The 18,361-nt window shown below is 40.1% G+C and overlaps 1 protein-coding gene across 5 annotated transcripts in view; it reads right to left on the bottom strand.

Moving 5' to 3' along the window:
- Positions 1–505: 505 nt before the first annotated feature.
- Positions 506–18,361, bottom strand: part of LOC126326538 (thyroid receptor-interacting protein 11-like) — a 414,334-nt gene continuing 396,478 nt past the window's right edge. For all 5 annotated transcript variants that reach the window (XM_049995698.1, XM_049995689.1, XM_049995711.1 and 2 more), the window contains 3 exons: positions 17,294–17,444; positions 3,766–3,873; positions 506–2,075 (listed from right to left, as the gene is read on the bottom strand). In XM_049995698.1, the coding sequence (XP_049851655.1) occupies positions 1,938–2,075; positions 3,766–3,873; positions 17,294–17,444 (397 nt within the window). In that variant the 3' untranslated portion in view covers positions 506–1,937. The remainder of the gene's footprint in view (positions 2,076–3,765; positions 3,874–17,293; positions 17,445–18,361) is intronic.

The raw sequence follows: 18,361 nt of genomic DNA, 5'->3' as shown, positions 1-18,361 counted from the left end.
AGCTTACCAGCAAAGATGTTACCTGTGTCAGTTCAGTAATTATTCCCAAGTTATCAATTCAAAAGCACTGTTTCAAGTTCAACATACTGTTCTCTACAGAAACTTTGGCAAATGCCCTTTTCCTTACCTTCTTGCTGTAGTTATCTTAATGCACCATCGTCTGCAATATTTGTACTATGTGCCAAAATGTGACGGTACAAACTGCTCCTGCTTGCATGTCTAGGAAATACTGAGATGAATCTTATAGTCATATGACCACACAGTCTTTGTTTTGTTAGGTGCCAATGGTGCAATGGCCCCTTTTTCATATCTCAGTAATTGTGTTCAATCCTTGAGGAGAAGCTACTTCATTGTATTATATTAGAAAGAGAAAAAGTGGTTTCTTTGTCATTTTTAAAATTTGTCTTGTTAGACAAATTACTTTCAGTCAGCATGAGGTTCATTTTAACTTTCATCCAAATGCAGTATATGAATTCACAGCACACTTACATGAATAGAATGGAACTTAAAATGTAAGGAATCTTTTTATTAACTATATAATTAATTTTTAACAGTTATCAGCATATAAGGTTTTCAGCAGCACAGCTGCATTGAAGGGTTTCAACAATACAAATGATAACATCAGGCAACTTGTTCTTATATGGCTGATGAATACGATGTACAAGCACATCAAAAGAACATATTTTAATTAAGGGTTTTAAATACATGAGAGAGAGGGAGGGGGGGGGGGGGAGAGAGAGAGAGAGAGAGAGAGAGAGAGAGAGAGAGAGAGAGAGAGAGAGAGAGAGAGAGAACAGGCTAGTTGTTCTGTTAATATAAAGATCAGTTTGCAGTTGTAAAATAAAAAAATATACTGTGTCAGACCCCCTCTAATAGACATACCAAGATTAATTTCAACTAACTATATCTAAATAGTTTTTCTAGTTACCAGTGGTGACCAAACTACTCATATCATGTGTCATTACATAACTTGTATGTGTTTTTCTTGCTGATGGCATCTTTTTGAGAGGATCCCATCAAGATGTGGAAATGAAACACCTCCAGACTGTGAATACTATTTTGAGAAGTACTGTACATAAAATACTCTACCTGAAACAAATACTAGCTTCATGTCAACATTCTGGTGATACCTTATAACTATTCTCACCTCATTTGCTTATGAACAGGCCCACTAAAAATATTATCTCTAAAAGCTAGTAACACTGCCTTCTTCGCCATAACCTGTGACAAGTTTTAATATCTTCTGGTAGCAACAAGGGGTTATGATGACACTGGCACTTTCTGGCTGTGCCATCTGGCTTTTAGAGATACTAGGAGAGGTGAGAGGGAAACACTGAAAGGCAGGATGGCATTTACATGTAGGAAACATATTGCATTCTTCATAAGCATGATGCTAAATGATGATTATATCCATGACCAAGTAATAAATATTTGTATTTGAGTATTATTACACCATTTCCTTATCTTTCACTTTTAAAAAATCAATAGTAAGAATGAATATCAGTTTAACTACCCATCTTTTTGTTGTTATTGAAAGATTGTAAATACCCCAAAAGTGGGTAATGCTTCACATTTATGATATTTAATACAATTTGTTTTATTGTTATTATCACCTTTGATATTATCACTTGGTGTCAGTTAGCAAGGAATGTTGTGACAAGGTATCAGTGTCTTAAGCAAAAATATACAATAATGTCTAATTACAGAATGAAGTTGTTCTTAATCCTAAGTATATAAAATTCACATTTCTGTAGCATCAATCATGCTTGAGCACATTCAACATGGTACGTTTTATTCTTGATTTCAGAACATTCAATTCAATTTCATCCTTAGATGTGAAAATACGGATTAAAAGAACTGTGAAATCTCTTGTTTTATACATTAAATTAAAAACCACAGCAAATCACTATTTACAGAGATAGAGGGTAAAGAATCTGTCAGCTCTCTTTGAGAACATCTTTAAGTATACTGCTGCTACTGCGAGCAGCAGGGAACTGTGTGAATGTGGGTAGATGGACTTCTGAGAGAAGCAGTGGTGAACGTCTTGAGGTAGTACTTGAAGAACTGGGTGACGGCTATTGCAAAAAAGAATAACAGTGTGTTAAGCTATACCATAAAATAATATTTACAATGGTTTTCTTAAAGTATAATGTTTATTTGTTAGAATCATATAATAAAAATAAGGAAATTTGTGCAATCTCATTTGTATATATCACTAATAGCTCTCAGTTCAAAGAGTTTTGAAACTGAATTAATAAGAAAGAGAGAAATTTCAGATGGTGGTTTTAATGCTTCAAGTGTTCTAATTAGTCTCTACCCCTCCCCTCAAGTACAACGCTCAGAAGTTCATACAAGCATTTGAAGCTGCCAGAAAAGTTCTTCTTTGGGATGTTGTTCTACTTGTGTATTACATTGGCTTGAATGCTGTTTGTGTTTTCAAAATGTAGACCCTTTGTTGAATTATTGTTTGTGGTAGGTACATACTGATAACACCAAGTGTCATCACCTGTGATGGTTCTTTTTCCGGAAAAGAATTTTATTAATTTTTATTTCAGTCTTGCAGGTGCCCAGGTATCATTGTTTATATTTGAAAGTCAAGGTGTGTGGGACAAACTTCATGCACATTTTTCACTTCTTCAAAAAATTCTGGAGAATGATCTAGAAATGCTGCTGCCTTGCATTTTGTGACACAGATTGACACTTTATGGTCATGCTTCTACTAGCTAACAGTGCCTGCTCACAATTGACTGGTTGAATGTTAGTTCAAACGGCCCCCTTAGTTACTATGCTGGTGCTATGTATATGCCAGGAAAAGACATCAGTCTCAGAACTTTTTGGACAGACAGTGTATGCATCACATTGCCCTGGAAGCATAATCTGATTCAAGACTGGTCTCATACAAAAAAGAAAGATAATGCCAATTCGGCAAGAAGCCCACTGTGTAGAGAATCATAAGACTTTGAAGGCAAGGATGGTTTCATTGGAAAAACCGTCTTCATCATCAGTAATGTCTGGTATGTCAGGAGAGTCTTTGTGACTCCACTTCTGTTGGTCCATCACTTCCTTCTTAATGCTGCTGTCCAGCCCATCATTGAAAATGTGAAATCTGAAACTCTTCCTCCCTCAGTTCCTCTCCCCTTTCACGTACACATTATAAGCCCTTCCTTCATCCTTAGTATGTATCCTGGCCACTTTCCTGCTTTTCATTAACTCAGCAACTTTCTCTGCTCTCACATTCCTCTCAGAACTCGTTTATTTCTCATTTTATTGATCCAACTTATATTTTTCCATTATTCACCATGCCCACATCTCAAAATTTAATCATGGAAAACTACTGCGCTGCCACAACGGCCAAAATGACACAACAGTAATTTGCTTTAACAATGTCTGATGTGATCAGTAATCTTGAAACTCTTGTTAACAAATCAGTTATAACTGCAAATAGTTGTTAATAGTAACATTTGAAACATTTCAAGCTCATCTTTAAAAAATTGACAATCATCATTATTAAAGCATAGTTCTGGGAACAGGAAGTTGTTTCATCGATATAAATGATAGTGGGTATTTAATATAGCACCTCAAATTACATTTATTTTTGCAAATTATGCAAACTGTTTAACTTATTTACTTACTGCAAAAATGTATCACAAGACAGACAGGCACTTTATTTTGCACCACTGTTAATTATTGATGTCATTGTGTTTTAAGTCAGTGTTAAAACAGAATAGTCCAAATATTCACAATATATTTATTCTGGATACTTACAGTGGATCTCTCCCTTGGTGCTTGTTCTTGAGTCTGTGGAAGTAGTCGAAGTTTTGGCTGTGGTCTGGATTCATTCTCCAAGAATCGAATGAATGCCTCGGACAGGGACTGAAATATCATGTTAAATAAATGTACTTTCGAAAAATATCCCATACAGCTGATTCTGCAAAATACAAGATTCAAAGAATAGAACATGGTAATTATTTCTTACTCATGCACGAAGTAGTTGTTTACTGAACTGACTTTGACACTCTACAGTAAGAGATATGAAAGTATTATGCATTTTTACAACTTGAGAAACTAAGTGCTTCAGTCTAATTATTCTCTTTTTGTTACCACGAAACTAAAACTGTTGATGACACATTCATGAACAACACTTTGTGTGAAGAAACGAAATTCCTCTTAGCATAAATCATTAAAAAGATTCATTTAATTCATTCTGCTGTGTCATAACTGTATTTGCTTTCCACAAGCACTTTTGTAAAAATGCTAAGGGGTATCTATGTAAGAGAGATAGCATATTTGACGATTACTGAACAATATCTCTGAAAAAATGAAATTATATTCTGACTGAAGAAATCTTATTACAAGTAAAAATATTGCAAAACGAGATTCTATGATAATGTTACTTTCAGTGACAGGTGGCAATATCCACGCACCAAACCTATTTCTACTCATTAAACAAATAACAACCAATTTAAATGACACAATATCATCAACTATGACTTTCTTGTGAGAGACCTAATATAAGCTTCATTATAAATTTAATTTTTATTTTCTTTACAGTTAAGCTCAATCATTGTACAGGAATACCAGAAATTACATGTTTTAGTCAGAAGTGCTTCATCTCATTTATTTCAGGATCATCCTCAGCACTTCAGGAGTGGAATGAACATGTGTAATGTAATAATGTGCCCGTGGCTAGGGCCTTCTGTTGGGTAGACAGATCCCCGTTTTAGTTGACACCACTTTGGCAACTTGCGTATCAATGATGATGAGATGATGATGAAGAAAACACAACACTCAGTCCCCGAGTGGAGAAAACCTCCGACTCAGTTGGAATCAGTCCTGGGCCCCTCTATGGCATTCTACCACACTGACCATTCAGCTATGGAGGCACACATATAATGTAATTTGAAGTAGACTTTTTTAGGCTTGGTCTTCAGCACTAGATTGTGTTTTAGGCTGTAGACAACTTTTGTCTCATGTTTCCTTCTTTTACAAGTTTCCTTTTTAACTGTAATGCACTGTTTACCAAGATTTGTTGTAGCTGCTTTCTAATCTTGGTACAACTAATCTGCAAAATACTGTCCTGCTGCATATTACTGTTTGCTCAATACCTTATTTCAACATATTTTACATCATCAGCAATAGCAACACTTATACACAGATTACTGTCTTCTGTTCTGAGCATCTGCTTTGTTCCTCCTTGTTCCTACAGTCTTCAACTCACACCCAACCCCACCTCACTTTTATCCCAGTCATACGGTAAGTTTGGGTTCTGGAGAAATATAGTGACATGTGGAGTAATACCACAAAATAGGTTGAAGAAAGGCGAATCTATTGACTGGAATACACACTTTACAATTCTACAGTTATTAGGGGTACAATACCGGTAGTGAAAGCCTATCTAAAATTTCAATGAAAACCAGACAGCTGTAATAATAGCTCAAGGATAAGGAAGGGAGAGAAGGCTGCAGTCCCTCTCTGCATGTTATTCAGCTGTACACAGAGCAAGCAGTAAAGGAGACCAAGGAGAAAGTTGTAACCAGAATTAAAGTTCAATTACGGAAAAAAAAAAAAAAAAAAATGTGGTTTGTGAATGACTCTGTGATTTTGCCAGAGTTGGCTTGGGATTGAATGGACAGTGTCTTGAAAAGATGTTGTAAGATGAAAACCAAGAAAAGCATAGCTGAATTAATTAGGTAACACTGAGGGATATAGCTTAAGAAACGAGATATCATGGGTAGTGGATGGGTTTTGCTATTTGGCCAGCAAAATAAATGACAGAAACAAGAATAGACAGGAGTAAAACGTAAACTGACAATAGCAAAAAAAGCATTCCCAGAAAAGAAAAAAAAATGTTAGCACTTAAGTTTTGGGAGTGTTTATAGCTTTATATGGAAGTGAAATGGGGATGACAAAGAGAACAAGAGGAGAACATAAGCTTTTGAAATGTGCTGTTATGGAAGAATGCTGAAGACTAGGTGGGTATATTAAGTAACTAATGGAAAAGTACTGTATCAAATTGGAAAGGTGGAAAAAAGAACTTTATGGCATAACTTGACTAAAAGAAAACAATAGATGACAGAACACATCCTGAGGTGTAAAAGAGTAATTAATTTTGTTTGTAGGATGTGTGTGTGGGTGGGAGGGGGGGGCAAGCAGTAGGGGGGGGGGGGGGAGGGTGTTGAAACTGCAGAGGGAAACCAAGCTTTGACTAAAATAAGCAGGCTGAAGAGGATGTAGGTTACAGTGATCATGATGAGATGTAGAGACTCACAGAATAGACTAGTGAAGAGGGCTAATCTCAAATCAGTCTTTGGACTGAAGATCACAACAACAATAATTATGTCCTGCCTCCCAGTCTGGTAATTCTTCTGATAGACCAGTGACTTATTGTACAGGAAACTTCTCAACATTACGCTATAGAAAATTTTAGTTTTAGGGAATTTTAGTGTTGTAAATTTAAGTACACAGGTCTGCAAAACTTAAGGACAAAAGTGAATTTTGCATGATGTGTCACTGCCAAGTAACACAGCTCAATGAAACTTGGGCATACATAGAAACAACTGCTACAGTGTAGTACAGAACATAGCTGAAAGAAATGTGCTATGAGAGAAACAGAAATGACACTTTTATTCAAAGACAATTATTACACTGAAATCAATGCAGTCTATGATGGTTCCCTGGACATTACAAAAGGTAAGACATGGCTCTTAATAGGGCATGTGATCATCATGGAGAGCAATGCATGCTCTGCAACATGCCCCATGCTGGCCACAAGGTTGGTAAGGAGCCTTGTTGTAGGACATTCCATTTATCCACCAGCGCACTCAGCAAGTGCTGGACAGTCATTCATACACCTGGATGTGCTGCAATTCATCTCCACAATGTATCTCACATGTGCTTGATCAGATTGAAGATAAGAGAGAAGACAAGCCAGCCCATTTATCAAATATCCTCTCATTCCTAGAGCTCCTCCACTTGCACTGTTTGATACAGTCACCCATTTTTGTCCATAAAAATGACTGAATGCATCCCTGAAAAGAGACACATATGGAAGGGGTATAGTGGGTGAATGTCTGGATTCAAAGATTTGGAGGCCAGTATGCTCATACAACATTATGGTTCCTCACACCGCAACCTCTTCTTGTGGTCTTCAGCCCAGAGACTGGTTTTATGCACCTTTCCATGTTACTCTAACCTGTGCATGCTTCTTCATCTCTGAGTAACTACTGCAGCCTACAACCTTCTGAATCTGCTTAGTGTATTCATATCTTGGTCTACCTCTACAATTTTTACCCTCCTCAATTCTCTCCAATGCTAAATTGACGATCCCTTGCTGCCTCAGATCGTGTCCTACCAACCGGTCTCTTCTTTTAGTCAGGTTGTGCCACAATTTCCTCTTCTCACCTATTCTACACAGTACCTCCTCATTAGTTATGTGATTTGCCCATCTAATCTTCAGCATTCTTCTGTAGCACCACATTTTGAAAGCTGCTATTCTCTTCTTGTCTAAACTATTTATCGTCCATGTTTCGCTTTCATACATGGCTACACTTCATACTAATACTTTCAGAAAAGACTTCTTGACACTTAAATCTATATTCGATGTTAACAAATTTCTCTTCTTCAGAAACGCTTTCCTTGCCATAGTCAGTCTACCGACCATCATCAATTATTTTACTCCCCAAATAGCAAAACTCCTTTACTACTTTAAGTGTCTCATTTCCTAATCTAATTCCCTCAGTATCAGCTGACTTCATTCGACTACATTCCATTATTCTCATTTTGCTTTTATTGATATTCATTTTACATCCTCCTTGCAAGACACTGTCCATTCTGTTCAACTGCTCTTCTTCCAGATCGTTTGCTGTCTCTGACAGAATTAACATGTCATCGGCAAACCTCAATGTTTTTATTTCTTCTCTGCGGATTTTAATTCCTACTCAACATATTTCCTATGTTCCCTTTACTGCTTGCTCAATATACAGACTGAACAACATCGGGGATAGGCTACAACACTACCTCACTCGCTTCTCAACCATTGCTTCCCTTTCATGCCCCCGCTAACTCTTATAATGACAATCTGGTTTCGGTACAAATTGTAAATAGCCTTTTCTCCCTGTATTTTACCCCCGTCACCTTCAGAATTATAAAGAGTGTATTCCAGTCAACAATGTCAAAAGCTTTCTCCAAGTCTATAAATGTTAGAAATGTAGGTTTGCCTTTCCTTAATCTATCTTCTAAGATAAGTCACAGGGTCAGTATTGCCTCATGTGTTCCAACATTTCTACGGAATCCAGACTGATCTTCCCCAAGTTCAGCTTCTACCAGTACACAACAATACCTGAAAAAAAGATCATGTTCAACAATGGCGTACACACCTTCACATGGTGACAGGTAGGAACAGACAATGAACCTCTGAACATGATGATTTTGGTGGTGTGGGGAGGCATAATGATGCACCCTCAAATCTTTCAATACAGTACACTCAGCAGTCATTGTTATTGTTAACACTGTACTCCTTCCCCCATATGTGTCTTTGCAGGGTACCATTCGACCCTGACTTCATTTTTATGGATGATTGCATGGATTATATCGAACAATACAGGAGGTAGAGCTCTTGGAAGGAAGGGATATTTGGCAAATGGACTGGCATGCCCTTTCCCCCTGGTCGACCACACTTCTGGAGGAATGGAATGCCCTACCACAAAAGCTCCATAACAACCTTGTGGCCAGCATTGGAGCACATTGCACAGCATGCATTGCCATCTGTGGTGATTATATACCCTATTAAGAACTATTTCCTGCCATTTGTAATGACCAAGGGAGGATCAGGAAATGTGGTGACATCAGTGTAATGACTGTCTTTGAACACAAGTGTTATTTATGTCTGTCTTATTGCATATTTGTTTCAGTTATATTCTGTATGATATGCAGCAGTTTTATCTATGTATGGGTCAATTTTTATTGAGTTACACCACTTGGCAATGGCTAATCATGTAAAAGTTACTTTCATCCTTACATTTTGCACACCAATGTATTATACTGCATTTAAGTTCAAACACTGTACGAAAACTTAATCATTGTTAATTTTTTTGTAGGACTGTGATCATGTTTCAGTTTCTTTTACCATGTCTTGGTCAAGTACCAATATTATGTTTCAAGAATTATTCTACACGGTAATAGCAGTTTTGGACTAACATGCTGTACAATTCTCTCTTCAGCAAACTACCCTGAATCTTATTCATATTTTTGCCTTTTAATTTGTTACAAATATTCATTCCCATGTGGAGTTTGGACAAATAACTGTTGGTGCTGGGTACAAAGCATTTATACTATTTATTCCTCGTACTGCATTCTGTTTAACACATATGTAATAGAAAGAGCTGCATGCCATTGGATAACTATGGTTTGTTTTGTTTTAGGGCACAAAAACAACTAGGTTCATACGTGTCCATGTCAGAACTGTAAACATGAAAACAAAGAGCGTAGTTAAAAACGACTATACATTAATCCCAATCGGCGGAAGAAAAGACAGCTAAAAACAGGGATGTAGAGAAAGGTCTATAAAATACGCCATAGAGAAATGGAGGTCCTGAACTAAAGATTAAATATCCTCGGTCATATTTCTAAAATACGTATAAAAAGTAAAACACGGTCAACAGCCCGTGTGTCATTTGCTACAATGGCCGATAACTCAGATGGCAACCACAAATGAGAATGTAAGGCTTTAAAAAATGGGCACACTATCAGGAAATAGTGGACTGTCAAAGGTTGAGGGCAATAAGCACAATGTGGTGGGGGAGCACCACTTAACAAATGGCATTGGCTAAAAAGACAGTGCCCAATATGCAACCTAGTTAAAATGATCTCGTCATGGTGAGAGGGCCAAGAGGAGGTCACCCAAGTTGATGGAAAAGGCTTAATTCCTCGGAGCTTATTCCCATGAATGGACAACCAGTGGTGGTGCCAAAGTGATTTCACCAGCTGACAGACAGAAACATGGAGATCATTTGTGGGGGTGGAAGAACTAGCAAGCTAAGGTATGAGGACTGCAGCCTTGGCAGCAGCGTCAGTGGTCTCGTTTCCCAGCGGACCGACATGACCAGGAACCCATGTAAACATCACAGTAGCTCCATCAAAAATGAGCAAGTGACAGCTTTCCTGTACTCATTGCACTAAGAGGTGGACATTGTATAGCACACACAGGCTCTGAAGGGCACTGAGAGTGTCAGAGCACAAGACACAATTGAAAATCCTGTGTTACTGGATGTACTGCATGGCCTGATACAGAGCGATGCGCTCCACTGAGCAGTGTCCTGGAAGCCAATACAAAAAATGTTGGCGTCAATGACAAAGGCACCCATGACACCATGGTCAGTCTGACAGCCATCAGTGTACACAAAGGTACTATCGCAAAGTTCCGTGCGAAGGTTGTGAAACTTACGGTGATAGTGTGAGGCTTGAGTAGTGTGTTTACGTAGCAATTGAAGGCCAAGGTGAACAGGGACTACCGCATGAAGCCATGGTGGCAAAGGGTTCATACCTATCAGGCAAGTGGCAGCTACCATTAACAAACTGCCTATTGGCTTCTGTCTCGGGTTCTTCGGCCGACGTGGAGAACCCGAGACAGAAGCCAGTAGGCAGTTTGTCAACAAGTGGCCATGAAAGCCTTAACAATTTTGTAGCTACCATTAAGTTAAGCTGCTGGGTCAAGAGCTGAAAGTAAACTCCAGGAAGTAACAGAGAAGAGGGACGTGCCCCATACTGGCAATCAAAGGAGGTGGCATAGGATGGGTAATCACACATGGTAGACAAATGACATGCATATCTGCTGAGGAGAAAGTCACGGTGGTAGGACAGTGGATGTTTGGCAGATTCTGCATACAGATTGTCAACCAGGCTTGTAGGCAAGACATCAGTGGCTAAATTGATGCCATGATGGTGGGTAGTAATGAGATGCTGTAAGAGGGACGGACGTGCAGATGCATAAACAAAACACACATAGTCTAGTTTCGAACAAACAAGGGACCAGTACAAAAGGAGGAGGGTGGTTCAGTCTGCTCCCCAGGAATTAGCACTGAGGACATGTAGCACACTGAAGGACTGCACACAGCGGGCTGCCAGGTAAGACATGTGGGAGGACCAAGAAAGTTTCCTACTGAGTATGAACTTCAGGAAATTCCTAGTTTCAATGAACAGAAGAGCAACAGGCCCAAAATGCAAAGATGGTGGAAGAAACCAGCTGCACTGCCAGAAATTCATAAAAGTAGTTTTGTCAATGCTCCATGAGTAAAGGCAATCAAGACATCACTGAAGAGACCACTCAATAAGACAAGTCCATGGAGAACTGGAACAGATGGCAAAATCGTCAAGAAAATGGGAGCCAGAGATGCCATTATAGGGTTAAAGGTGATAACAAATAGGACGGCATTCAGGACATGACCCTGAGGAACATCAATTTTTCCTGGATAAATGTGTCCAACAACACAGAACCCACACATATCTTGAAAACTCGGTCTTTTAAAAATCCTGAAGGAAATGGGGCATGCGGCCACAGAAGCCCCACATGTCGAGAGTACAGAGGACACCAGTCCTCCAGCAGGTGTAGTAGGCTTCCTCCAAATCAAAAAACATGGCCACAGTCTGGGATTTCTGTGGAAAACCACGCATGGCATGGGTGGACAAAGTGACATGATAGTCAACTGCAGTACGGCCACTTGAAATCCACACTGTGCAGTAGTTGGTACATTGGGAAACTTGAGCCACCATACCAGCCAGGTATGAATCATACATTCCATCACCTTGCAGACACGAGACACAGCTGCTGAGAGAAATGGGCAGTAGCTAGAAGGACGGTGTTTGTTTGTAGCGGGCTTAGGTATGGGTAAGACAGTGGCTTCACATCAGTGTTTGGGAAATGTGCCCTCTGCCCAAATGTCATTGTAAATATAAAGGAGAAAGTATTTGCCTTCAAGAGAAAGAATGTGAACATCATCTGGCCCTACAGCAGAGGATCAGGATGAAGTGAGAGCACGATCCAGCTCCCTCATAGTAAAGGTGGCATTGTAGCACTCACTATTCTGAGAAGAGAAGGGTATCGCCCATATCACCTCTGCTCATTTCTGATGGAGGAAGGCAGGGTGATAGTGGGAGGAGCTTTAAATCTCCACAAAGTGGAAGCCCAAGGTATTGGAGATAGCATTAAGTTCCACTATGACATCGTTTGCTACTGTCACGCCAGAAATTTGGGAATTCACCTTGGTCCCAGAGAACTGTTGGAGGTTGTCCTACATGAAGAAAGAGCAAGTGGAACTGTTAAATGAACTAGTAAATGAAATCCAGCTAGCTTTTCTGCTATCATGAAGAACACAATGACACTGTGCACGCAACCATTTATAATGAATGCGGTTTGCCATCGTAGGATGATGGTTAAAAATGAAGAGAGCACACCTCCATACGCAAATTGCATCGTGGCACATGTCAGTCCACCAAAGTACAGGGACATGGTGCATCAAAGAGGAAATGCAAGGAATGGAACATTCTGCAGCAGTAAGGATAATGTTTGTAAGATATTCTACCTGGCCATCACAACTGGGGAAATGTTGTTCATTCAAGGTCACTAGGGAGGAGCAAAGCCTCCAGCTGGCCTTGGAAAGTTGCCATTTTGGTGTGCACATAGATGGGGTTGGAGTCAGCAAACAGATAGCACATGGGAAATGGTTGCTTGAGTATGTGACAGGGAGAATGGACCACTTGAGATGATGGGCAACCTGGGCAGTTCAGAAGGATAGGTACAAAAGGTAATAGGTGTGTGTGGAGTGTGAAAGGAATGTGAGTGCTCCCATGTTAAAGCAGATGATGTTAAGTTGATTGAGAAGGTTAGCCAAGAGGGCATCTCTCGGACAGGTTATGGGAGAACCCCAAAGGGGATGGTGTGCATGAAAGTCACCAAGCAGCAGAAAGGGGTAAGATAGTTGCCCAATAAGTTGGAGGAGGTCTGTCCTGGTGACACTGAACGATAGAGGGATGTAACCGGTACAAGGGAAAAGGTCAAGTGAGGAAAGAAAATAAGGACTGCAACAGCTTCAAGCTGGGTAGTCAGGGAGATGGGTTGACTATGTTCATCATCAAGGATGAGCAGCATGACTCACTCCCTCACAAGATGGAATACTGCCCTCGGGGAGAAGATCAAAGAATATCAGAAAGAAATGCAAGAGTTCAAAGTGGTCACAAGGACACAATTTTGTTTCCTGGAGGCAGAGAACAAGCAGATGTTGTGATTCTAAGAGCAGCCGTAAGTCCTCTTTGTCGGATCAAAGGCTGTGAACATTCCTCTGGAGGAGAGTCATGATGGGGAAAGGGGAGGAGGGAAAAAACAAAGGGGTGTCACTTTGGAAGTTGCTGACTGCCAGTTAGTGAAGACTCACTGCTCCAGGACACAGAAGCTGGAGGGTTCTACTCCATGAGATCTACACAGCTGTTAGCATTCTCCTTCTTTCAGTCTACAGACTCAATGGCAGAAAAATGGTTGGTGGTGCCCACTGGCAACACAGAGGTCAGTCAGGCGAGTGTATCGTGTGGCTACACCATCACAGAGGATCTCCAAGTCAGTGAAGGCGAAGACCATTTGTCTTTGTTTAACTTCTTGGATTCCGTAGAAATATGGGAATACGTGAGGCAGTACTGATCCTATGACTTATCTTAGAAGCTACATTAAGAAAATGCAAACCTATGTTTCTAGCATTTGTAGACTTGGAGAAAGCTTTTGACAATGTTGACTGGAATACTCTCTTTCAAATTCTGAAGATGGCAGGGGTAAAATACAGGGAGCGAAAGTCTATTTACAATTTGTACAATAACCAGATGGCAGTTATAAGAGTCGAGGGACATGAAAGGGAAGCAGTGGCTGGGAAGGGAGTGAGACAGGGTTGTAGCCTCTCCCTGATGTTATTCAATCTGTATATTGAGTAAGGAAACAAAAGAAAAATTTGGAGTAGGTATTAAAATCCATGGAGAAGAAATAAAAACTTTAAATTTTGCCGATGACATTGTAATTCTGTCAGAGACAGCAAAGAACCTGGAAGAGCAGCTGAACGGAATGGACAGTGTCTTGAAAGGAGGGTATGGGATGAACATCAACAAAAGCAAAACGAGGATAATGGAATGTAGTCGAATTAAGTAGGGTGATGCTGAGGGAATTAGATTAGGAAATGAGACACTTAAAGTAGTAAAGGAGTTTTGCTATTTGGGGAGCAAAATAACTGATGATGGTCAAAGTAGAGAGGATATAACATGTAGACTGGCAATGGCAAGGAAAGCATTTCTGAAGAAGAAAAATTTGTTAACATTGAGTATTGATTAAGTGTCAGGCACTGGTTTCTCAAAGTATTTGTATGGAGTGTAGCCATGTATGGTAGTGAAACATGGACGATAAATAGTTTGGACTAGGAGAGAATAGAAGCTTTCGAAATGTGGTGCTACAGAAGAATGCTGAAGATTAGATGGGTAGATCACATAATTAATGAGGGGGTATTGAATAGAATTGGGGAGAAGGGGAGTTTGTGGCACAACTTGACAAGAAGAAGGGATTGGTTGGTGGAACATGTTCTGAGGCATCAAAGGATCACCAATTTAGTGTTGGAGGGGAGCGTGGAGGGTAAAAATTGTAGAGGAAGACCAAGAGATGAATACACTAAACAGATTCAGAAGGATGTAGGCTGCAGTACGTATTGGGAGATGAAGAAACTTGCATAGGATAGAGTAGCATGGAGAGCTGCATAAACCAGTCTCAGGACTGAAGACCACAACAACAACAACTTCTTGGAGCCTTTCCGGTTGTCAGAGGAAGACTCAGATGTGTGTCGGCTGGAGGGATGTAGGAAGTCTTTGCGGCAGTATTACTTCTGTCCTTTTCTCCTTCCAGTTGTGCATCAGCTGACATCATCCCATGAGGTGAAAGATTGGTGATGTGTTGCACAGCTGGAGGAGGAGATGGGGATGTTACCATGACACTGGGTGATTTTACAACCTTGGTGCTCAATTTGAGGTTGCACGTGGCCATGCCCTTCGTGGAGCGAGATGTAGCAAGAACATTCCTGTAAGAGCCAGATGGTACAACATAAGGTTTGCAACTAGCCAATAACTTGCAAGCGACCAGGTAAGGCACTTTTCCCCTTTCCTGGATCTCCCAGACAGCCCACTTGTCGAGATACGTGGGACAATCTCGAGAGGAGGCAGCATGGTTGCCACTGCAGTTGATACAGTGGGGAGAAGGAAGCAGACAATCGCCCTTGTAAGCACCCCTACCACAGGTTACACATTTGACGGGGTGCTGACAGGACATTCGAGTGTGGTTGAAATGATGACACTGGTAGCAGTGCAACAGGTTTGGAATGTACAGTAAAACTGTGACAACTTCATAACCTGCTTTGATCTTGGATGGAAACACCACTCTATCAGAAGTGAGAAAAAGAGTGTTTGTGGGCACCAAGGATGCATCTACCTTTTTCATCACCCAATGGACTGCAATGTGACCCTGATCAGAGAGGTACATCTGGATTTTGGTTCAGTCAGACTATCAAAGCCTAGTGTAAGTAACACTACAGGAACAATTCAGGGTCCTATGGGCCTCAACATGAACAGGATAGTAGTGGAGGAGTGAAGCAGTAAGCAGTTGTTGTGCTTGAGAATCAGAAGTAGTCTCCAAAAGCAAAGTGCCTTGGTGTAAATGAGAGCAGGATTTCACCGGCCCAGAAATTTTATCAACATCTCTCCAAGTAAGAAATGCATTTACCGTTGCAAAGGACTGACAGTCTTCAGTATGTGAAACCGTGAGGAACCATGGTGCACCTAGGAGGTCTTTGAATCAGGAGCCTCATTTACATTTCACAGACATTGACTGCGAAGAAGATCATTGGCTCATTGTGAGAAAATCCCCGTGAGTACCAGCGTCTCCATTGGCATTCTCCTTCCAACTGCCCCCCCCCCCCCCTTCAGAGGGGGCTCAGCTGCCTTAGGTGATTGCTCACACCTCAGGTCACACCTTCAAAACACCTGATAGTGGGACCAATCAGCAATTTCGGAAGGGAGCAGCTCGGGCAATCACCCCTTCTTGGAACAGGCCTGTACCAGGGTGTGCTTGCGAACCTTACCTGTTGATCTGGAGCTGGGAATTATGCGTTACCCAGTCACTTGTTATGCGTGGGCCAGCCTTCAGAAGCACACAGGGAGGAAGAAGAAAAAGAGAAATCTTAAACACTGAAGTGGAGGAAGGATAGGAGAAGATGAATGAATAAAGAAAAAAGTAATGAAAAAAAAGTGGCGAGTCTTTTCTTATGTCAGCTACTGAAAATGTGGAACACATTCCCAAAAACACCCCAGACACATTCCCCAAGGGAGGGGAAAAGGAACAGCAAGAGGATAGACATGCAGAACAGAAGGGAAAAGATGTTGCAAAGGCTGGGGCCCAGTGGTAGCCAAGCCACCTGAGGGAGGATACCTATGGTGACTGACTGCTATCAATTCACAGGCTCCAATAGTTTCATTATCATTTTCATTATAAGAGTATTGTTTCATTGCCAATACAGCAGAGTGCTTATATTTTACAATGCTAGCACAATTTCTACTTGGTGAACCACATTTTGCAGTTTCCTTTAACAATGATTTCATTTCATTTTCCATTTAATCCACTTTCATTTTATTCTATTGGTTGAAAGGGCTATTAAGGATAAAAAAACAATCTGTGTTCCTGATGTATACTTAATATAGGAACAAAACTGTGAATCCAGTAGCACCACTACTACATTAAACATATTTTGCTTAAATGATAATTAATTGAAACCCTCAGCTGCCAATAGGTGTCGTTCATATACCTCTAAGGGGACAGCTGAAAATGTGTGCCACAATCAGGACTCGAACCTGGGATCTCCTGCTTACATGGCAGACACTCTATTCATCTGAGCCACTGAGGACACTGAATAGCGCGACTGCAGGGACTTATCCCTTGCACACTTCCCATGAGACCCATATTTACAACTGTCCACAATCTACATACGTAATGTCCCGGTCGGGGCACGCATTTTCAGCTGTCCCCATTGAGGTACATCAAAAACACCTGTTGGCAGCTGAGGGTTTCAATTAATTACCATTTATTCTAGAGAAGCTGCACGGTCCTCAGTGGTATCTGTTCTTCCGGGAACAGTTTCTATCTTCATGTATTTTGCTTAGATGATTTTATGGAGCTCATTCTTAAATGCGACTTTCATTTTGGTTTTAATCAAATAGCATAAAACTTTACCTGATTCGAGTCTGGACTACTGGATGCCAAGCCAAGTTTTGAAAGCTCATCAGGACATAATTCCAGCACACTTCCAAGTACACGAAGCACTTGACTTTTACTAGCAGCTGGTGCTGAGAAGTAGCCAAGCACTAAGTTCTTCACCAAGTTCCTGGAAAATATATTAATAATTAATACAACAGTGCTCATTCAAAAAATGTTTCATGGAAACTGTTAGAGAAATGTCACAGCTTACTGATGAAAAAAATCTTTACACTGACATTAACTGAAAGTACACTGTATGCTAACTATATTTAGAACTATTGAACACTTGTTGGATAAAAAGAAAACAAATCTGGAAACATAAAATTTTAGGGAAGCCCAGTCAGCTTAAAATGTCAAACACAAATCAAACATCTACATGCATACCTGACAATTCTTACTGGATCCGTATTAACCAATTTCTTCCAGAAATGAAACGCACACTTTGTGTACCCAATGAACGGTTTTGCTGGGAATCACATTCTTCCTACTGTTTATGTTTACAGCTTACAGACTTCCCAAAGTGGAAAAACAAAAATTCACAAGTATTGCTATGCATTGCCAATACATAGTATAAGATGTGGTATCATTTGGTACTGCTTGATATATTGCTAACCAATCGTGTGTGAAAGATTCTTTGTAAGTTCAAAGTTTTGCATACTTCTAGAATATGACAGAAAAAGTACACAGCTGGCAAACAACAGTATGTTAATATTTATGCTGTAGTAAATTGAAAAATGAGATTAAAATTTATATTTCTGTAGACCTTCCACATATTAAACAAACGGGACACTGAATTTAAGTTCTCTGTGAAACAACTCTTCTGGCTTAAAAAATTCTATGTAAAAATATTTTCATTTTAATAAAATGAGAAACAGTGCGTCTTCAGTGTCAACATCAGGAACAGCTGACAGTGCATGTACTGAGAGGGGAAAATAAGGAAAACATCATTAATGCTTAGTGCAGATTGAAGGGATGAACGAGCCTTACTTGCAACTCCAAGAACAAATGGCATATATGAAACCAAACACTTTCAAGCAAGAAAAG

The sequence above is a fragment of the Schistocerca gregaria genome, chromosome 2 (assembly GCF_023897955.1).
Source record: "Schistocerca gregaria isolate iqSchGreg1 chromosome 2, iqSchGreg1.2, whole genome shotgun sequence".
Classification (NCBI taxonomy): Eukaryota; Metazoa; Arthropoda; class Insecta; order Orthoptera; family Acrididae; genus Schistocerca; species Schistocerca gregaria.
This window is presented reverse-complemented; position numbering and strand designations above follow the sequence as displayed.